Source organism: Thalassophryne amazonica, chromosome 19 (genome assembly GCF_902500255.1).
Source record: "Thalassophryne amazonica chromosome 19, fThaAma1.1, whole genome shotgun sequence".
Lineage (NCBI taxonomy): Eukaryota > Metazoa > Chordata > Actinopteri > Batrachoidiformes > Batrachoididae > Thalassophryne > Thalassophryne amazonica.
The window spans coordinates 22282296-22305899 of NC_047121.1; the positions used below are offsets into that span (position 1 = coordinate 22282296).

The 23604-nt window shown below is 43.1% G+C and overlaps 1 protein-coding gene across 1 annotated transcript in view; it reads right to left on the bottom strand.

Annotated features, from left to right (window-relative positions):
- kcnh5b (potassium voltage-gated channel, subfamily H (eag-related), member 5b) overlaps positions 1–21755 on the bottom strand; it is a 575581-nt gene extending 553826 nt beyond the window's left edge. Inside the window, exon 1 of the mRNA XM_034194844.1 lies at positions 21458–21755. Coding sequence (XP_034050735.1) covers positions 21458–21530 — 73 coding nt within the window. The 5' untranslated portion in view covers positions 21531–21755. The remainder of the gene's footprint in view (positions 1–21457) is intronic.
- Between the last annotated feature and the right edge of the window lie 1849 nt (positions 21756–23604).

Genomic DNA, 23604 nt, shown 5'->3' on the forward strand with positions numbered 1-23604 from the left:
AGACAAATAAATAACGCAGATAATTTTATTATATCTGTCACGGACGTAATAATTTGAGTGATGGGTGTTGATATTTACAGTATTACTTACCTTTCGATGATATGGTTTGGTTTTGCTTTGGCATGAGTGTTTGCCTGTAAAAAAGTTTATCAAAAAAAAAAACCATTTTTGACAAATTTTTATGAAACTTGGGGGAATGTTTGAAGAGAATGAATACATAATGTTGTGAATGATATTATATGATGTCAATGCATGTTGATACCAAAATTAACTGATCACTTTTCCTCTAACTATGTGAGGAGAAGGAGTATTTATACTATTTTTGGCATTATCCCAAAAGGTACTATATGAACAGAAATTTATTCTTCAGTATCGGTGAACAGGGAAACACACTTTCACCATCTGCTTGAACAAAAGTTTGTCATTACAATTTCAATTCACTTCGATTTAAAATCAATTTATTTATATAAAGCAAAAACCACAACATAAGTCAAGGTGCTTCACATTGGTACTATCTAATCTTACCAACCTCCTGAGCAAGCACATGGCAACAATGATAAGGGAAACTCCCTCAGGCCTTTCGTGAGGAAGAGAACCTCAAGCAGACCAGACTCAGAGGGGTGACCCACTGGTTGGACATTCAAGAACAACAAGATTGAATAAAGAAAGCCACAACAAAGAACCACATCACTAAAATAAAATATAATTACTGTTCTTTCTCCAATCAATTTTTGTGATTTATCACCATAATCATAACAGTGGTAAGCATTTTTCACCTGTCATCAGTCTATGTGGTCAATAACCCAATATCCTCTGTGCAACTTGATGTGTTTGCAACAAGCGCCATTGCCAAACCCCATTTGATCCATTAAATAAAATATGCAATTTGAGCTGGCTTGCAAAATTATCACTTTTTTCCATAAATACTGCCATTAACGGTGGTGTAATAAAACCACTCATCATTTAACAGTCATGCAATCCTAAAAACAGCCCTTGTACTCAGTTTGAAAAATCTACAGCTGCAGTAGAGGACAAATCCAGACAGGTAGTCTGGGGAACACTGTAGAAATGTAATACTCCCGCACCACCCTAAACACACATGCACGCACACACACTGTCATAACTATAAATATAATAGTTAATGGGCTAAGTTTGTCCAGCAGAACTATAAGAGGTGGACTCCCCAAACTAAGTGGAAATAATTGGTTAAAAGACAAACACATTTGAAGTCCATCATGCAGACTTTGTTTTGCAATTAAATTTATAACAAAATTACACACAAAAGGTATGTAACAGTAAATGTAAATATCAATTAATCAAAATTGAGGTAGTGGTGTATTTCACTATTTTTACATTGCAATTTTACAAACATAAAATGAATGTATTCCGACAGAAAGGCAAACTGAGTTGTACAGGACAACCAGGTGCTTAACAGTTGAGAACATAAAGTAGCTGTAGGAAGGGATTAAATAAACAGAGATGGCCAACACATATACAGGACTGGAATTTGAGTCTGCCTGGTCATACCCACAGCCGGATATTTGGGGGGTAATTTTCAGTTCAACTTTTTAAAAAAATGGCACCAGTTTGTTCCCCATGTCATGAAGATTCAGAATATATATAGTTTTTAGGGCTACATATTATACCTTGGGAGTTTATCCCGGACAGACAGAAAGACAGACAGGAGTGGCAGCATGAAAAGCACATGTACAACACTGTATGGTCTTACATCAATGGCTATTATGGGGGTAATTTTCAGTTCAACTTTAAAAACAATGGTACCAGTTTGTTCCCATGTCACGAGGATTCATAAAATATATAGTTTTTTAGGGCTACATATTATAGTTTGGGAGTTTATCTTAGACAGACAGACAGACGTAGCCCTTTATGCATATATATATATATATATATATATATATATATACATTTGCTGTCAACCTCACCTTCCAAAAAATTACTTACAAAATTTATAACATTCTGCTTTTAAGGTCGTAGCATCTGTGTGCCCTTTGACTTTAAAGAGCTGACTAAGGCTTAATGCAATGCAGAAAAAATGGAATTATAGCAACCTTTTCTGCTTTTCTCTTTCATCACACCCAATTACAGAGCTCAGGCCGGAACAGACTGCGGTGAGGCCTCCGCTGCAGATCACTGTGAGTCAATGGGATTCAAATCCACCGATAAATGTGTTGAGTGCGCTGATATTGTCAGGCTGCATTACACGTTCTCATTTCACACTTATTGACTTCCAATAAAAATGCACAAAAGAAGCAAAATACATTAACCCTTTCTAAGCCTGTATATCCCATCGATGGGAATTTCACTTTTTATTTGTGAGATACTGACAAGCCAAAATGAGGTGAGTGGATAACGTTTTTAAATAAAACAGGTTATGAATTGGATACAGTTGTGGTCAGAGGTTTACATATACTCACTGTGACATGGATGTTATGTTAGCATTGCTCCTTCAATAATTTATCTAAACTGTTTGTACTTCATACGTCTATATTGTACTTCAAATATCTGTAATTAAAAACTAGAAACACTCAGAGAGTGCAAACCTCCGCCAAGGCCATAGGGTCACTGACGTCACATGGAATACCCTTTGGCAAAGAGACTTATTCCACGTCGTTTCACACATCTACCATCATGTTTCAGATTCAGTGGTTAACCCTCTGGGTCCGAGGGCATTTTTTGGACAGTTCACTCGCCTGGCATAAATGTTTTATTATTGCTGTTAACAACTCTCCCTGCATTCCACAATCAAGTTTTATGTCTCTTTTTTCAGGACAACCTGTACTTTCAAGATGTATATGCTATAGTTGTGTTTTATAAGTGTAATAAAGGTTTACAATCAGAAATAAGAAAGGAAAAAGTAAAGCGGAAATAATTTTCCACACACATTTATTCAAGACCAGTGGTTGGCATAGATAACCAAAAAATTAACTTCGATAACAGATGATCAGATAACTGAAAAGTTATCTTTGATAAAGATAAAACAATAAACTGCCCAAAAATGTATCGGAAGTTACAGATAACCGATAAATTCCAGTATTGTCTCCAGTATATTTCTGTGTAGGCTCTCAGTTTTATTCTTCTCTACAAAAGTCAAGACAGAAGTCAGACTACCAGAGCAAGAATTTTAGCTGAGGAAGCTTCTGCGATTTGAAGCGAAAATGTCCTCACGTCAAGCTCCAGTTTACTACATGGCTTCCAGCACAGACACAACTGAGAGAAGCCAAAAAAAAAGCCAAGTTGTAATTAGATAACCGTCTGATATAACCGGTGTTAAAATAAATAGAACACTGCCAACTACTGGTGCCAGTGCGTGTTTTGGCCCTTTTTCAGCTGATTTTTCATTCGTGTGAGAATTTTTTGGATCGCACAGAGCTTCAGGTTAATCGTGCGTCCTGCATCGTTTAGTATACATGGAGTAACAAGCTGCGTTTAACATCTCACGAACACCTCCTGATCGGCAATCATATGGTCAGATGAAAATCAAACCTGTTTGATATTCTTGTGCCTGTGGAAACACCACAGACCTGTCTTGTAATGTGTCGCCCATCGAGAGTTTTTGAAAATTAAGTTTGAAAAAAAGCTTCTGTTTACGTTTTGCTTCTGGAAACATGGGTCTGACGTGTGGTTTTTGAATGTACAATGTGTGTGAGAACATGAATTGGGCGCTCTGAACTTTTACCACCGTGCGGTTCTGTGGTACAGTGTCTGCCCAGCTTCTGTCTGAGCACTGCCATGAACTCTAGTGGCCAGTACATGGCAGTAGAGACCTTGAAACTTGCCAAAACAAAATTCCAGATAATCTGTGTTGCTGCTTGCTACATTTAAGATGCGTGGAATTTAATAAAAGCAAACACAAAAGCCACGTCTATAAACCCAGAGAATATATTCATGAGAGTTTTAGGCATTAGAGTTTAATGCTGTTGTCCTGATCAGAGTGTCTCAAATGCATTCTCCTGTCGTGAACGTACTGAGATTACAGTACTGAGATTACCCTATCACCCATAATGCATCTGGACAAAGCATGCCCACTCCAAACCCTAAAAATTTGTGCATTACTTTAAAACTAAATCATATATCTGATATTTTCACTTTATAAAACTTAAGAAGTGACGTTAATTAAATAACTTGTCCAAAATAAGGTTGGTTTAAAATTTGAACCATAAGTTAAAAATGTATGCCTTTGGATGACTTCGGTGATATTGGCCGCATATCAGTATGGGGTTAAAAAAAAAAAACTGTCTATTTTTTGTGACCAGTTCTTCTGTGCCTGCAGAGAATAGAGTGGTTTATTCTAGAAGCTGTTCTCCTCTGTTTGCAAAGGGTATAACTACACATCTGTTCACCTTTGTCGACCACATTCAAAATTATCGGACAAAAATTTATCGGAAGATAACTAGTCTGATAATGGTTTTCAAAGTTATCTGAAAAGATAATCTGATAATGAAAACTTTATCTTCGATAATTATCGGCTATTGGATTATCGGCAGTGTGCCCACCACTGTTCAAGACACACAGCAAACTATAATAAACAACTGCTTTGGCACTTTATAAAGGTAATTTGGGCTCTTGTGTGAAAGACTGTGCAACAAAAAGCTTCAAACAATAAACAAAAATGCACATTTTGAACAATATATACAAAATGGTCTATGCATTTTGTTTGTCTTCATCTCAAAGCAATTTTTGTCTGCTATTACACAAAGGTCACATCACAAACTTCTACTGTGAAGCTGACTGTGTGTTTGTTCTCTCCTGCTCTAATAGCAACATTCACACTTCAAGGCTCATTCGGTTTGAGAAGCAGCCCCTCCCCCTCGCTCCATTGATAAGGTAAACAGTGCTTTTCACTGGAGTGAGAGAGCTTGCCACAGGCTTATCCAGTAACATTCATAGGAAAACTAGTCGAGCAAGCCTGATACTCACACACTGTTTGAGCATGTGAGATTGTATGAGAGGCTCTCCGTCTGCTCCATCTGCTCACTTTCGCTGTGCGTAATGGTGTAGGGTGTATTGGAGCAGCCGGGGGCTATTCAAATGGGCCAACTCGTAACACATCACTCCTGCTGTGTCATGTGAGGTGAATCTGCCCTACGACTGGATTTTGGAAAACCATGTGATGGTGAACCAATTCCGATTGGACACTCACATTGCTCACATCATCACACAGCTTCTATGAGGGGTACAAAGATGGTGGACGGTGGCTCGAAAATTCATACAGTTAACTTTTTAGCAAAAAAAAAAAAAAAAGAAGAAAGTTTCTATCTCATATTATTAAAAAGTTATTTATAATTTAGTAAACTGTCTGTTGTGTGGGCCGCTGAAGAGGAGGTACTGCTGGCCCAACACCACAAGATGGCGCCCTGCTTGAAGTGCGGGCTTCAAGCACGAGAGGGCGTCGGCTTTGCTGGAGGTGACAGCTGTCATTAATCAACACAAGCTGTCACCCATCACCACCACTACAAAGACCGGACTGCAACTCCACCTCCTCGCCGAGAAATCAACTACCATTCAGGTAATTTCTCTGCTGACTGACACTTTGTGTGTAATAACCTGAACTTCTGTTGCAGCCGTTTTCCTGGAGTGTGTCCTTATCTGAGGGATTGGCGTTTGGTGTGACAGCGACGGCTTCGCCTCACACCCCAACCCAGATAAGTGGTTGACCAGGAGCTGCACGAGTGTGTGTGATTGGAGGTGGAGGTTTTCCCTCCTTTACTTAATACAGACTGTGGGATTACTGAGTGTGCGAACTCACACTCATCTGGACTGTCTCTGTTCTCTGCCAGCAGTACCCGGGTCTGACTGCTGAAGACAGCGGCCACCTGGGGCGCAGGGCTTGGCAGCTCCGGTGTTCTTCAGCTCCGTTGGTGTTGGAAGCTGTGTGGGGATCCAGCTCTTCTCTCTCCAGGCGTCTTCTATCGTCGAGCCTGCCCACACGTCACCTGGTGTATGATTGACAGTCCACCATATTGTTATTGTCTGTACGTTGTTGTGCGATTCACAACATTAAATTGTTACTTTTTGGCTTATCCATTGTCCGTTCATTAACGCCCCCTGTTGTGGGTCCGTGTCACGACACTTTCACAACAGGATTTCTCGGCCAGCGTCATGGATCCCGAGGGGCGTCAACCATCGCTTGAACAGCCAATGGGAGAGCGAGGTGCACAGGCAGGAGGCGTGGTGGGTGAGCTGCAACACATCTTAACCACCTTTGCCGCTCGGTTGGACTTAGTTACCGAGCAGAGCAGTGTTCTCAATCGCAGGATAGAGGCTCTCACCGCCCAGGTGGAAGCGCATGAGGAGGGCGCTGCTGCAGCACCTCCTCCTGCTGACCGTGTGCCAGAAACAGACATTCCGCTGGTCGTTCAACGACCCCCCCCCCCACCTTCCCCTGAAGCATACATAAGCCCTCCGGAGCCGTACGGAGGCTGTGTGGAGATGTGCGCGGACTTCTTGATGCAGTGCTCGCTCGTCTTTTCACAGCGTCCCGTCATGTACGCGTCAGACGCCAGCCGGGTGGCTTACATTATAAACTTGCTTCGAGGAGATGCACGCGCCTGGGCTACGGCGCTTTGGGAGCAGAATTCACGGCTCCTAACGGTTTATACTGAGTTTGTGAGGGAGTTCCGACAGGTGTTCGACCACCCTCATAGAGGCGAGACCGCTTCAAGTGTGCTGCTGTCGATAAGACAGGGGTGTCGGAGCGCAGCAAAGTATGCAGTCGACTTCCGCATCGCGGCAGCGCGAGCCGGCTGGAATGCTGTTGCGCTCCGCGCCGCCTTTGTAAATGGACTGTCTCTGGTCCTCAAGGAGCACCTGGTGGCGAAGGACGAGCCGCGGGATTTAGATGGGCTTATCGACCTGGTTATACGGTTAGACAACTGATTAACAGAACACCGACGGGAGCGAGACGAAGGGCGTGGTCAGGCACAAGCCGTCCCTCTTCCTCCCGGGTCTGAAAGGGAGCCGACTTCCCCACGCTCCACTGCCAGGGCTCTCCACGTGACAACAGCTCCTCCTGCTGACGTTGCTATGGAAACGAGCAGGGCCAAAAAACGATCAGATCAGAGACAAAGGAGGCTGATCCGTGGAGAGTGTTTTCTCTGTAGCTCAACTGAACACACACAGAGAGAATGCCCCAAACGATCAAAACAGCAGCACTCGTCCTTAGAGACTGGGCTAAGGGTGGGTCACAATACCCACGCGGGGAGACCCCGTAAATCTGCACGAATCCCAGTCACGATCCTGAGTGAGGATTTAACCCTTCACGCCCCAGCACTGGTGGACACGGGGTCGGAGGGAAATCTGCTGGATAGCAGATGGGCAAAGGAGGTTGGGCTCCCTCTAGTGGCCTTACCGTCACCATTGTCGGTGCGGGCACTAGATGGCACCCTTCTTCCACTAATCACACACCAGACTCAGCCAGTGACATTGGTGGTGTCTGGGAATCACAGGGAGGAGATTGTGTTTTATGTAACACCTTCTACCTCCCGAGTGATATTGGGTTTTCCATGGGTGTTAAAACACAATCCCCGGATTGATTGGCCGTCTGGGGTTGTGGTTCAGTGGAGCGAAACCTGCCACCGGGAGTGTTTAGGATCCTCGGTTCCACCCGGTGTGACAGCTAAGGAGGAGGTTTTAGTCCCCGCCAATCTGGTGGCGGTGCCAGCCGAGTACCACGACCTTGCTGACGTCTTCAGCAAGGATCTGGCACTCACGCTGCCCCCGCACCGTCCGTACGATTGTGCCATTGATTTGATACCGGGTGCTGAGTACCCGTCCAGCAGGCTGTACAACCTCTCACGTCCGGAACGCGAATCAATGGAGACCTACATCCGGGACTCGTTAGCTGCCGGGTTGATCCGGAACTTCACCTCCCCGATGGGTGCTGGTTTCTTTTTTGTGGGCAAGAAGGACGGCGGACTCCGTCCATGCATTGATTACAGAGGGCTGAACGAGATCACGGTTCGTAACCAATACCCGTTACCTCTGTTGGATTCAGTGTTCACGCCCCTGCATGGAGCCCAAATTTTCACGAAATTGGATCTTAGGAATGCTTATCACCTGGTTCGGATCCGGGAGGGAGACGAGTGGAAGACGGCATTTAACACCCCGTTAGGTCACTTTGAGTACCTGGTCATGCCGTTCGGCCTCACCAATGCGCCTGCGACGTTCCAAGCATTGGTTAATGACGTCTTGCGGGACTTCCTGCATCGGTTTGTCTTCGTATATCTAGACGATATACTCATTTTTTCTCCGGATCCTGAGACCCATGTTAAGCGTGTACGTCAGGTCCTACAGCGGTTGTTGGAGAACCGGCTGTTTGTGAAGGGCGAGAAGTGTGAGTTCCACCGCTCTTCTTTGTCCTTCTTGGGGTTCATCATCTCCTCCAACTCCGTCGCCCCTGATACGGCCAAGGTTGCAGCGGTGAGAGATTGGCCCCAACCAAGGAACCGTAGGAAACTACAACAGTTCCTCGGTTTTGCAAATTTCTACCGGAGGTTCATCAAGGGTTACAGTCAGGTAGTTAGCCCCCTGACAGCCCTGACCTCCACAAAAGTCCCCTTCACCTGGTCGGATCGGTGCGAAGCCGCGTTTAGGGAGTTGAAACGCCGGTTCTCAACTGCACCAGTTCTGGTGCAGCCCGATCCCAAGCGCCAGTTTATTGTTGAAGTGGATGCCTCTGACTCAGGGATAGGAGCTGTGCTATCCCAGAGCGGGGAGTCCGACAAGGTTCTCCATCCATGTGCCTACTTTTCCCGCAGGTTGACCCCAGCTGAACGGAACTATGACGTCGGCAATCGGGAACTTCTTGCGGTGAAGGAGGCTCTTGAAGAGTGGAGACACCTGTTGGAGGGAGCGTCGGTACCATTTACACTTTTCACGGACCATCGGAACCTGGAGTACATCCGGACCGCGAAGCGTCTGAACCCCAGGCAAGCCCGCTGGTCGCTGTTCTTCGGGCGTTTTGACTTCCGGATCACCTACCGCCCCGGGACAAAGAACCAACGATCTGATGCCCTGTCCCGGGTGCACGAAGAGGAGGTCAAGACCGAGCTGTCAGACCCCCCTGACACCATCATCCCCGAGTCCACTGTCATGGCCGCCCTTACCTGGGACGTGGAGAAGACCGTCCGGTAGGCCCTGACACGGAGCCCGGACCCGGGGACCGGCCCGAAGAACAAACTGTACGTCCCACCAGAGGCCAGGGCTGCGGTCCTTGACTTCTGTCACGGTTCCAAGCTCTCCTGTCACCCAGGGGTGCGAAGAACCGTGGCAGTGGTCCGGCAGAGCTTCTGGTGGGCGTCTATGGAAGCCGACGTCCGGGAGTATGTCCAGGCCTGCACCACCTGCGCCAGGGGCAAAGCTGACCATCACAAGGCCCAAGGCCTCCTCCAGCCTCTGCCAGTGCCTCGTCGCCCCTGGTCTCATATCGGCCTGGACTTTGTCACGGGCCTCCCGCCGTCCCAGGGAAACACCACCATCCTAACGATAGTGGACCGGTTTTCCAAGGCGGCCCACTTCGTGGCCCTCCCGAAGCTCCCGACGGCCCAGGAGACTGCAGACCTCCTGGTCCACCACGTCGTGCGTCTGCATGGGATTCCATCAGACATTGTCTCGGATCGTGGTCCTCAGTTCTCCTCCCAGGTCTGGCTGAGTTTCTGTAGGGAACTGGGGGCCACCGTCAGTCTCTCATCTGGGTACCACCCCCAGACGAACGGGCAGGCAGAGCGGACAAACCAGGAACTGGAGCAGGCCCTCCGTTGTGTGACCTCTGCGCACCCGACGGCCTGGAGTGACCATCTGGCCTGGATCGAGTACGCTCATAATAGCCAAGTCTCGTCTGCCACCGGCCTCTCCCCATTTGAAGTGTGTTTGGGGTACCAGCCCCCATTGTTCCCGCTAGTGGAGGGAGAGGTCGGGGTGCCCTCGGTCCAGGCCCATCTGAGAAGGTGCCGTTGGGTGTGGCATACCCTGCTCAAAGCCCGGATGAGGGCCAAGAACCATGCAGACCGCCGGCGTGCCCCGGCCCCTGCGTACCAGCCTGGGCAGGAGGTTTGGCTTTCTACAAAGGACATTCCCCTGCAAGTGGAATCCCAAAAGTTGAAGGACAGATACATCGGACCTTTCCCTATCCTCAAGGTCCTCAGTCCAGCCGCAGTGAAGCTGAAGCTGCCAGGTTCACTGCGGATCCACCCGGTTTTCCATGTGTCCCACATCAAACCTCACCACGTGTCACCCCTCTGTGCCCCCGGACTGGTGACGCCTCCTGCCCGGATCATCGACGGGGAGCCGGCTTGGACGTGCGCCGGCTCCTGAACGTCCGTCGGAAGGGCCGGGGGTTCCAGTATTTGGTGGACTGGGAGGGGTATGGACCCGAAGAACACTCCTGGGTGAAGAGGAGCTTCATCCTGGACCCGGCCCTCCTGGCCGACTTCTACCGGCGGCACCCGGACAAGCCTGGTCGGGCGCCAGGAGGCGCCCGTTGAGGGGGGGGTCCTGTTGTGTGGGCCGCTGAAGAGGAGGTACTGCTGGCCCACCACCACAAGATGGCGCCCTGCTTGAAGTGCAGGCTTCAAGCACGAGAGGGTGTCGGCTTTGCTGGAGGTGACAGCTGTCATTAATCAACACGAGCTGTCACCCATCACCACCACTACAAAGACCGGACTGCAACTCCACCTCCTCGCCGAGAAATCAACTACCATTCAGGTAATTTCTCTGCTGACTGACACTTTGTGTGTAATAACCTGAACTTCTGTTGCAGCCGTTTTCCTGGAGTGTGTCCTTATCTGAGGGATTGGCGTTTGGTGTGACAGCGACGGCTTCGCCTCACACCCCAACCCAGATAAGTGGTTGACCAGGAGCTGCACGAGTGTGTGTGATTGGAGGTGGAGGTTTTCCCTCCTTTACTTAATACAGACTGTGGGATTACTGAGTGTGCGAACTCACACTCATCTGGACTGTCTCTGTTCTCTGCCAGCAGTACCAGGTCTGACTGCTGAAGACTGCGGCCACCTGGGGCGCAGGGCTTGGCGGCTCCGGTGTTCTTCAGCTCCGTTGGTGTTGGAAGCTGTGTGGGGATCCAGCTCTTCTCTCTCCAGGCGTCTTCTATCGTCGAGCCTGCCCACACGTCACCTGGTGTATGATTGACAGTCCACCATATTGTTATTGTCTGTACGTTGTTGTGCGATTCACAACATTAAATTGTTACTTTTTGGCTTATCCATTGTCCGTTCATTAACGCCCCCTGTTGTGGGTCTGTGTCACGACACTTTCACAACACTGTCGTATATAACGGTGTCTGCCCCAGAGTTTAAACCCTTAGATCTTCAGCAAATGTATTTATAAAGAGAAACTGCATGAACTACACAAGTTTTTTTTTATTTTCTAATATCAAGTTTATTCAATGAGGAGAAACAAATGCTAAATTATTGTGTCGTCACTTAATTTTTGTTCAGCCTTTGTGACCCGTCTTCATGAAGTTAAATGCAAAAATGTCAAAATTGTCCCTATCCTGCAATGATAAAGAATCCTTAAAAACATTACTGGCTCTGGATCGTGTTCCGGATCATTACCAAAATTTAATGACTTCTAAGCTAGGCCAAGATACACCCCTGGTAAAAATTTCATTGAAGTCCGTTGAGGATTTTTTGAGTAATCCTGCTAACAAACCAACCAACCAACAAATAAACGTATACGACTGGAAACATAACCTCCTTGGCGGAGGTAAAAAAAAAAACTTTTAATGAACAAGTTGTAATTCATCTTGAGTTTTTAGAAATCAACACAGGGTCACAATTATCCATAGAGTAGCTGCTCCTTGCCTTGCCCAGGCTATTTATCTGGAGCACCAGTGTCACTAAACAAGTTTCCATTACTCTCCAAATTGTGCCATTTGAAATAGCAAATTGAAAAATATGTTTAATGGTAACCCATGTATGTCAAAAAAGCTCCAAAAACATCACAAAAAAGTTTTTAAGGTTCTTAAAAGATGGTCGGTTAGGGCAGCATGGGTTTTTGTGCGGGTTCCTTCCGGGTACTCCGGCTTCCTCCCACTTCCAAAGACATCAAGGTTAGGTGCACGGGGAGCTTTAAAATGAAGTTGACTTTAAGTGTTGGTGTGAATGTGTTTGTATGTGGTCCTGCAACAGACAGGTGTCCTATCCAGGGTGTACCCTGCCTCACACCCTATGACCGCTGGGATAGGCTCATAAGCCTGTGTCATACTGTGGTGGACAGAGCAAATGGAATAGTTATGCACTTAAATATTTTGTCTGGTGTCAAAATCTGTAATTGGCATTCTCTCGTGGGTTTGGGGCTCTGATGGACAAGTGACATCAGATTTCCAATTGCAACAGAGAGCTGCATTCAACTGAACATTTTCTCGGTTGCAAGATATGCTCACTGGGGGGAGCCGGATTTGAGCGGGATTCACCATGGTCTGAAAGCAACTCGCTCAAGGGTCATATTTCCTCACTATGTTCATGCGCTGACAGCATCTTTTCACTGTGCTGATGTTCAGTGCAACTGCAACAGCGAGGTCATCAAACAACTCTGCAGTATCTTCTCGTCAGCATTATCTGCCAAATGCACTGACATCCAGATTTTTTTAAAAAGCACACAGCCAGTCTATCTTTTTCTTCAGTCTGCCCTAAATGAACAGTCGCACTGCATGTTGGTGTGTTGGGTCCTGTCTCCACTCACGCAGAATTCACGCCCGTGCTAGAGCTTTGGCCAATCAGAAGCTCAGTCTGAAACATCGGACAGCTTTAGGATATAAATGAGTAAGTATTGTAAAAATAAAGAAACAAGTGGATGACAAAATGGTAAACAAATGCGCAGGCAGCGGGAAAACTCTTTGTCTGAGCTCTGCTCAAAGCTTAGAGTTGCACAAGTTTTTGATGGACTAAGCAGACATCAGCTGACAAAATGGGAAAAGGACTTCTGTGGGACAAAAACAAACACAAATGGATAGCCTAAATTTGTATAAGCATCTCATACATTTTCTGGATCCATCATGGTATGACACAGGCTACAGTGTGACAAGACCGTAGCACTAAGGGTCTTAAATCCCCCCCATGTATACATGTTTTTGTTGTAGCTCTCTACTTCTCATACCATACCTGTGGAATTCATGTTTTGGGATATGTCTTCTGTACCCATAGCAACTTTGAAGAGAGAAAAGAAAACCTTCTGTAGGTAAGCTTTAATATATATGTCACAGACATGAACGAGTGAAGCTCTTCAGCATCTCACCATGTCAATTAGGTCTTTCAGACTTTTTTGACCAAATGCTTCAGGGAAGCATTAGCATGGCCAAAACCTTTCAGCTTCTGGGGGTGCTCCACCCCCCAAACCCCTCTAATTACAGCCCTCTTAACCCCCTCCCACTTTAACAATTTTTTAATGTAGATGTAAATTAACCCGATAATCTCCACCACCCGCCGGCGGGCGGTTTTGTGCGAATAATTTTTAAGTCCGAAACTGCACAGTATATATGAAAACAATTCCAACTTGTTATACCTCTTTGGAATCAGGACACCTCAAAGAAAGTGACCACATAATCCAAACAAAGTCAGCTATCCACCACAAAAGCCAATAACCAATAATTTGTGATGAATTTACGATTCATAATTTAGAACATTTTACCTTGTCCGGTGTTCTGAAGGTCCATATCAGTCCAAATCCGGGCATGACTGGGCACATTTTGTCCGTAACAATCCACAGAATAAGAATATGTAGTTGTATTTTCCATAAAATAAGACAGTTTGAAGAAAGAATCCATCAAAGTACATTTTGTCATGTTTTTGTAAAAAAAAAAATAAGATGAGAAAAAACAAGCGTATTTCTCATTATTGTACACCAGTTGACACCATTACTGAATTACGACGCGTACGCTCGATTTCCTACTGCTCTTGGCTTCGAAATGGCACCATGACTAGAGTTGTCAGTGCACAGACTCACCCGGCAGAGCCCTTTGACCAAAACAAGTGCTCCATAAGGACAACTGCGTAACGCCTGTTATCCAAACAGTGAACGAAAAAATAAGTCACGTGTGGAGCATTTGGGCTATGTTGGGTTGTAGAACAGGAAATAAGCTGTCCAATGCATTATGGGACTTGTAGTCACGCATCCAGAGGCCGCTGCTATAGCCGTGCGTAACAGGCCAGGCGGAGGTCAGAACACATGTGGGGTATTAGAAAGTGCATAATCACAATGCAAAAATATGAATATTTGAAAAAAGTGCAAGAATTGAAATTTGTAGTTACCAAAACATGAAAATGTCTCTTTTTTTATGGTCTAAGAAGACATATAATGCAAATAAAGCAATTTGGCACATTTTGGCACAAAATTGGACCTATTGTGCCGAATGGACTATTTCTCACAAAAAGTCTCAAAGAAGCAAAATGCTTATGACTAGAGACCTGCTATTTCACACAGTTTTTGCCAAAAACATGAACAACAATTGTAGTGAGTAGGGAATCTCTGCTGTAAAGTATGTCCAAGCTAAAGGCTTTTGATTTTTTTTTTTCGAGAATAAAAACTAACATTTTTAGGCATGTTTGAAATGATATAGGTAAAGTTGTGTTGCACTCACATGGTTCTTATACACATCTTCAGACACTAGAGATCCAGATCTTTAAAATGAGCCATATCATAAGCATGTGGGAGGTAAAATATTGTTTTAGTGAGCAATGGCACTTGGGTATTCAAGACCATTATGCACAAGACAAAAACAGGCGGATATTAATAATCGAAGTTTTCAGCTAGTTGACAGTAGGGCTGTACAATATGGCCAAATTATCATATCTCAATATTGTCATATCAATATGATATATAATATGACTATGATTTCACACAAAGTGCAGCAACAGTGAAAATTAAACATTCTTAAACAAAACAGTAATAATACCACACTTATTTTGCACTCATCATAAGGTTAGGATACTGTGCCATCCAAAAGTATTGGAACACTTGGTATTTCACACATTGTACTTTGTTTGTGGCATTTCAAATACAAGAAATACAAAAAATATATATAAAGAATTAAAAAAATAAAGCAAATCTCTAAAACTTGATAATACCTGTAAATAATAATCAGTTTTATTGCTAGTTTTCTTCAGACAAGTCAGGGGATGGAAACATGAACATTTCCAAGTCAATGAATATGTTTTGGACTTTATTTACATCAATTATGAAGAAATACAAAAGTTTCTTTCACCAAAACATCAAATCTAGGCTTTCATTTCAAATGTATTTTCTGTCAAATTGTAACTGAACTTTCAGGTCTTCTTTTTAAGAAAATCCTCCTCTGCACCACTTCATCAGGAAGCTCAATCTTATATTTTAATTCATTTATATTAATTTGTAGAGATCTGCTTTCAGTTTGAGTTTAAGAAAAATAAATTTTGATTTACCTAAAGTTGTGTCACTGGTGTATCACTCAGACAGCAACATTAAAAGGTTATTTAAAAATAAGACCTTCAGAGAGCAAAATTAAGAGGTTACACAGGTTTTAAACAGAACAGAGGAGGAGTAAATTACCTGTATTTCTTTCAGCTTGAGCATCTTCACGCTATATCTCATGAATTAACAGCTGTCTACTCCTTTGAAATCACTGGAGACACACGCATATATAAGGCAACTCGAATTAAAGGAGAAATGCTGCTTTTAATAACATGGACCTCATTTCTGGCATAATATACGGTCGTTTACTCACCAATATAACCATGGTGTCATTATTTGTCCATGGTTCAAAGGATGTGTTCAGTTCAAATCTATGCCTAAGTTTTTTCTTCTTTTACTAAGGTGGTTTAGAACTTTTTGTGGTACACAGTGCTCACTACTGTACAGGAGAGGCCTAGCAGTCAATATGTGTCACTGATTTCAAAATGCAGCTCTTTTTAACCAAACGTGCGGTGCTGTGACATGTCAATCATCTGTGTCCAATCAGATTTCAGGGGAGTCCAGTGCAACCTTGGCCTCCACTCTAGCTCCACCCATTTGACATTTCCGGTTTCCAGTGGTGGGCACAGATAACCAAAAAATTAACTTTGATAACAGATAACCACATAACTGAAAAGTTATCTTTGATAAAGATAAAATGATAAACCACCCAAAAATGTATCGGAAGTTATAGATAACCGATAAATTCCAGTATTGTCTCTGGTACATTTGCAACTACAGATAACCGATAAATTCCAGTATAGTCTCTGGTACATTTGCAAGTACTAACAAAGTGAATTTGAGTTTTAACACCACAGTCGCTTCTGGCAGCATCAAAAGCAACAACATACCCAAAAAATGAGCCCACACATCCGTCTTTGAACATCTTGCCTCCTGTTGGAAGCTCTTGTTTACTACAAGGCTTCCAGCACAGTAGCAAAAAGTAGCATGTCTGCTACTTTTAAAATGCGTGGAATTTAATAAACGCAGACACAATAACAACATCTATAAACCCAGAGAATATATTCACGAGAGTTTTAGGCACTAGAGTTTAATGCTGTTGTCCGTAGAGCCTGATCAGAGTGTTTCAAATGCATTTCTCATGTCGTGAACGTACTAAGATTACCCTATCCTACCCATAATGCACTGCTGGGCACAGCGTATATCCACACTAAAACCTTAAAAATTAGCGCATGACTTTAAAACAAAAACATATATGATATATCTGATATTTTCACTTTATAAAACTTCAGACATGACATTAATTTAAATAACTGACATTAGCTTGGTTAAAAGTTGAACCATAAGTTAAAAATGTATACCTCTGGATGACTTGGGTAATATTGCACGCGTATCAATATGGGGTTAAAAGAAATTAGTTTTTTTGGGGGGGGGGACCAGTTCTCCTTTGCCTGCAGAGGATAAAGCGGTTTCTTCTTAAAGCAGCTTTTCTCTGTTTTGCAGAGGATAGAACTACACATCAGCTACGAAACATTTAACAGGTTGGTGCTCAACTGATTTTAAGTTTTATAAATATTTGTAGCTGTTCAGCTTTATTTACCACGTTATCGGTCTAAAAATTATTGGACAAAAATTTATCGCAAGATAATTAGTCCGATAATGGTTTTTAAAGTTATCTAAAAAGATAATCCGATAATGAAAACGTTATCTTTGATAATTATCAGTTATCGGATTATCGGAACTGTGCCCACCACTGCCTGTTTCACTATGGACTCAAAATTTGACACTTCCTGTTTGGGACTCAGTGCACCATGAGCGAGCTTTGCACTGCTGTGCATTGCTTCGCTCGTATGATCTGATTAGACAAAGAAGATGGAGTTGCTTGGTCACATAAATAACTAGAGGTATGTTGGATGGAGTAAAGGTGAGATATTCATTCCCCAGAACACCGTACCAACTGTGCAGCATGGTGGTGGAACATCATGCTCTGTGGCTGTTTTGCTGTCAGTGGAACTGGTGCATTGTACAAGGTGGACAGAATAATGAAGAAGCAAGATTACCTCAGAATTATTCAGCACAACTCTGAACTATCAGCTAGATGTTTGAAACTTGGAACCTTGTTCCAAGAGGTCAGCAATCATAAACACATCAACAGGTGTCCGATCTCCAAGATAGCATGCCAACAAAATAAAATTGCTTTTTTAATTGATCTGGTACATCAAAGGTCACCAGATTTTAATTTGTCCTCATGATGTGCCCTTTAAATTTAAGGATGACGACATTTATCATTTTTGAGTTATAATGTACACAGTAACAACAAACTGGGCTGGACACACAACACAGATGTCCTGTACAAGAAGAGCCAAAGTCATCTTCACCTGCTGAGGAGACTGAGGCCCTTTACTGTGTGCAGGGCACTGCTGAAAACCTTTTATGACTCTGTGATGGCATCAGCCATACTTTACACTGTGGTCTGCTGCGGCTGTGGAAGTTCTGAGAGGGACAGGAAGAGACTCAATAGATTAGTCAGAAGGGCTGGCTCTGTCCTGGAATGTACTCTGGACCCCATAGAGGTGGTGGGTGAGAGGAGGATGTTCGCTAAGCTGACATCAATTATGGACAAACCCCCTCACCCCTTACATGAGACTGTGGGGGCCTTAAGGAGCTCCTTCAGTAATAGATTTTTGCAGCCTCAGTGCAAAACAGAACACATCTGCAGGTCATTTATTCCAACTGCAGTTAGACTGTATAATACCTCAAAATGTTTCTAGCACCATAATAACCTGCTCATTTTTTACTATCAACTACGTCTACATCACCTTTTGCGCTTCATTACATCCATAACTGTGAAATCTATCCTGTGCAATACTTGTACCATATTTATACATACTTCTACTCACTATATTCTACTTTTCGTGTAATCTGTTCACATCAGTATTTATGCACCCACCAGCAAACATCATAATATACTTTAGTCAGCTTTCTTTAATGGAAATGTTTTTCTTTTTTTTACTACTGTACAGCTCTTGCTGCTGCAGCAAATGAGTTTTCCCACTGTGGGATCAAAAACATTTATCTTATCTTATCTTATCTTATCATCTTATTTTTCTGTTTACTCACTGCATCCTACAGTATCATTACAAAGTATGTGCAAGCCCAGAAATCATTTTTAATGTATAATTTTGACACTGTGGCGACTTCAGAAAACACAAAATAAGTTGAAAATTTGTGCACCAAATTCTGACAATCATTCTGCCTCAATCATTCACAGGAATGGCTGAAAACCCAATGACATTCATGTCCATGATGAACGTACATAAATCTCTGACCACATGTTGATAACACCAAATAAGATGAAATGAAGGTTTATTAATACTTAACTAATCTCATAACTCACTAATCATTTTAAGTATTTTTGCAGACAAATGGCAAAGAATGACTCATATCAGCTGAATCTTGGATTTACTTTACTTTACAGGACTCACAGAAGCCACTCAGGACCTCTTAATTATTGACTGGAAGAATAGAATGTCATCCTATATTAAATATCATTTGAGCTTTTGACACCTGACCAAACTAAACAACCCAGGTGAAGACATCAGTTTATCTGTGTGCCAATTTTGTGGATTTTTAGTTTCTTTGTTTGTTTTTGTTGTTACTACTGTTATTGCTTTCGTTATTTTTCAAAACCCACTAATGCCAACTTAGGGTTTTTAGTTGGTTTGTTTATAATTTGTGTCCCATTTTTATGGCATAAACAACCAATTATGAAAATCAAAGACAGATTAATCAAGAATAATAATAAAATTGAGTCTTTTCCCTGTTTTATTTTTTAGTCTAATTGTTAGTATTCTTCAATTTTGCTCAGAAGATCAATAAAGTGTTTTTGAAGTGAATTAATAACATAAGACAGAAAATAAATTGGTAACCATCCCAAAAGTGATTAGAATTCAAATGTCATCTTCTCTGTCTTACAAAAAGCTGTTTTTCTTTTATTTTTGTAAACGTTTAATTCATAATAGTGATAATAATTTAGTTTTAAATTGTTATGCCCAACTAAAAAATAATAACATTCTAAATGTCCACAGTAGCCTAATTAGTTGCAGATTTGATGCAATATTTAATAAAAAAAATAATAATCTGCTGCCTGAAGAGAATGCTGACTCGGAAGAGAACATTATTATGGCTGCTGTTTATTTCCCATAATTCAGGGTTGCAGCACCTGATGTATTAAAATTTGTTCTTTACATCATTCCAGTCCACTGGTGCTGTGAGCAGTCAAGCAATAATAATAATAATAACAAAAGGAAGGTGTCCACACTGGAGGCACAAACACCAAGATGACCAACACATTTCTGGAACAGTATTGACCTCATCTGCACCGTGCACTCTAAAAAAAGAACCGCTGTCTAGAGGTAGACAGATCAATCCTAATATCGATAATATCGATACCAACGCTGGTATTGATATTGAACGATCCTTGTGTAAAAAGACTGATACTCAAGCTTTTTTCTTTCCCACACACACTGACTGCTGCGCATGCAGATTCATCAAAATCTACTCTCTGTCTGTAAGAGCAGTGCTGCGCTGTGTCACACAACACGGAGCAGCACACCCTCCTCCCTCTGGTCTTTTGTTGTTGCGCCATCACGTGGCTCAGCAGCACCAGCCAACAGCCATGCAGGTAGGCTCAGCCTGGCCCACCCACTCAGCGCTCTCCTTGAGTCAGCCCTCTACCTCAGGAGATTTTGTTTTAAGTTGTGCTGATTGATATTTTTTTTAAACAAAAATGTTGATTGTGATAATAAAGTATGTTGTTGTCATGTACAATGTTTGGTGAAATTCTATCCTAGGTCTTTTGGATCCTTTCGATCTATGAAGCTTAAATATGAAAATGTATCTGTGTCGGTATCGGTGTCGGTATCGATATCGGCGATACTGGGCCTGTATTTACTTGGTATCAGATCAATACCAAAATTCCCGGTATCGCCCACCTCTACCACTGTCTGAACAAGAAAAAGTGACATCACAATTTACATAGATTTTTTAAGCTCAACTACAGAAATCTTGTGGCATTAACTCAGTAATGAATGCAAATAACTTTAAAAAAAATCTATGCAAATTGTTACATTTTTTTTCTCACTGAGACAGCAGTTCCTGCTGCAACACTGCAAACACAACACTCATTCTGCTCCATTACTTGGCTGAGTTTGTGTGTATCTGTGTGTGTGTGTGGGGGGGGGTGGCTTCCCAGGGAATGAAATAAAACAATCGAAGCAGAGAGAAAGGAAAAAATACAAGGACTGTAAAGCAATAACCCAGCTGGGTAACACTGAACACATTAAGGAGAATAAACTGATTCCACAACAGCTCCGCTTCCATTCTTTGAATAAACAAACCGCAGCTGTATGACACAAAGATGAAGCGCGTATCAAACGTCATAACACTTTGAAATCCATCAGTAGTCCCTCTGAGAGGTGAATAAAAGGATTATGATGCGCTGCTGAAAGCAAAGGAATGCTGAGTTGTCTCAAACTTTACCTGATCACTTTATCACGATTATGACTGAAATACTAAATTAACCTCTGATCTTCTTCACAGAACTGACTGTTTTTGCAGCGAGGTTGGTGCTTTGGTCTCATTACAAATTTGTAGTGTTACAGATGTCACAATGTCATCTGAAGATTGCGCACACGCACTGTGGTGTGATGCAGAAACGATGCGTAAATTGCACCATCCTCAGGCAAGAATTCCGCCGTAGAATAAAGCGCATCCTTTATATCCTTTAAAAAATCTTAATTTGAATTTCTCCACTTTGACCAGCCTCCTTTGTATAAGAGTTGCTTTAGTTTAACGCTACTTACGATGATGTATAATCTCAATTTCAAATTTGGCAGCGTCAAAGGAAACTCCATTATAGCCGACAGATGAGCGCGCGTAAAGTGGGTTTATCTCCCGTGGGGAAGCAAAGAAACAGCATTCTGTTGTACTCCGGGTCCAGTTTCAGCCCAAAGGCGGTTCCGACGGGCGGACTCACCACTCGAACGCCGGACGATGTTCTCCAAAAAAGTGTTCTGCGGTGCCACAAGCCCTCTCTTTCCCCCTGGCATCCTGCTGCGGGCGGGCACAGCTGTTGTGGGTCGGGCTCGGTGGCGGTTTGTCTGTTGTTCTGAGGTCGGTACTGACGCTGGCTCTCAGTGGGACGGGTGGAGAAGCTCATTGTAACCGTGCGCTCTGGCTGCTTGGTGCGCACTGTGCCGCGCGGCGGAGGGGCTGCATCCCGCAACCAGACCCGAACGCCAGGGCGCATGCGTGGGACTGTGTGCGCCGCCACAGTGGACCCAGACACTCAAATAATCCACGGTGTTAGTGAGATGAATACGACTAAATGGGGGGAGTTGGGCTGTAGTCACTGAATTTTCTTTTAAAAATTTAGACCCATTCATTAGAAATACAGAGTGACGGTTTGGCCGGATTCTGTACAAAGATTTGCATATGGAGGGTGTGTATTTGAAGACTGCAAAACAAGATCAACTCAATCAAACCGCTGCAAAGTAAACACGGTCTCCTCTCTGTATGAGCTCATTAGTACATATGATATATTAATGGGGCCCCTGAGAGCCAAAGGCCCTCGTGGCAGCAGTGCTCCACATGCCTGCTCAGGCTGATGGAACCTTCTTTGATTTACTTTACTTTACAGGACTCACAGAAGCCACTCAGACCCTCTTAATTATTGACTGGAAGAATAGAAGGTGCACGGCTATTTATAGCGTGAAATAGTGTCATATGCGCCCTGATGCTGGAAGCACTGGCTTTGTTATTACACTATTAATGACTGAAGTGCATTCAAGGTTTTATTACAGACAAATCTGCAGCCTGACTTTGTGCTCCGGGCAGGATACAAACAGCAGGCCTTCCTGGAATTTACATCCAAATGATCAGTAGAATTAAATGGCAGATGCATATGGTAGACAACCTCAGTCATATTGAAATATTCAGGGAAATTAAAGGACATGTCACACCAAAATCATAATGGTTAAGATTTAGGCTGTTAGTGACCATCCGATGATCCACCAGGCTTACTTTGTGCACTTCCGTGACCGGGTTCAAACTGTATGGCATTCGCAACAAACAGGACACTTCCGAAAACAAAGTACCCATGAGTACTTGTGTGTTCCCGACAGCAGTGACATAACTATTACAAGTGTCCAAGCATGCAATTGAATGGAATGTAGCTGCTAACGTTAAGAACTGAGACACAGATTAATTAAGTTAATTAAGTTAATTAATTAACTTAAGATTAATTAAGTTTACATAAGTGTGATGTCTGTTTTGATGACTTGTTTTTAAGATATAACTCCTCATTTTGATGTAAAAGCAGCAGACCTGAGAAGATTTAGTGCACCTGCATGGCTATTAGTCATAAATGCAGCCTGATACAATCAAAACAAACACTTACAAATGTTGCATATATATATATATATATATATATATATATATATATATATATATATATATATATATATATATATATATATATATATATATATATATAAGAAGGACATAAAAATGTGCAGCATCAATGTCAACATGGAAGCAGTGTGCAGAGGACTGTGTAGCCAAGCGCCTTACTGTCAGACAGGTGCACAGAGGGCTTAGCAAGAGAGGAACCAAGGCCTTGCTCAGCAATGAGCTAGGAGGAAGGAGCGACAGCAGCAGCTTCAGCAGGCATCAAAATACATGTGCAACAAATGCGGCAGAGATTGTCACTCGCACACTGGATTGATAAGTCATTCGCGCTGGTGTCGATAGGAACAAAAGCCAAAATTTTCCTGTATATTTGTATTGTCAACTGTGTCAGTAGCATGGCCCAAGCAGAGGGTCACCCCTGTGAGTCTGGTCTGCTTGAGGTTTCTTCCTCAAATCATTAGCGGGAGTTTTTCCTTATCACTGTTACCTATGTGCTTGCTCTAGGGGTTGGTGTTTAATCCCCAAAATGTGAATCAGCTGCAAATCATGGATTATCCACAAACCATTCACTGCAAAACATGAATCCCGAAAAAAAATATCTCCCAAAACGTGAACGCAGGTCTTGCAAAACATGAATGTCATTCACAATTTGTTGTATTGTGCTTGGCCCCAAAATGTGAATCTGCTGCAAATCGTGAATTATCCACGTCATGA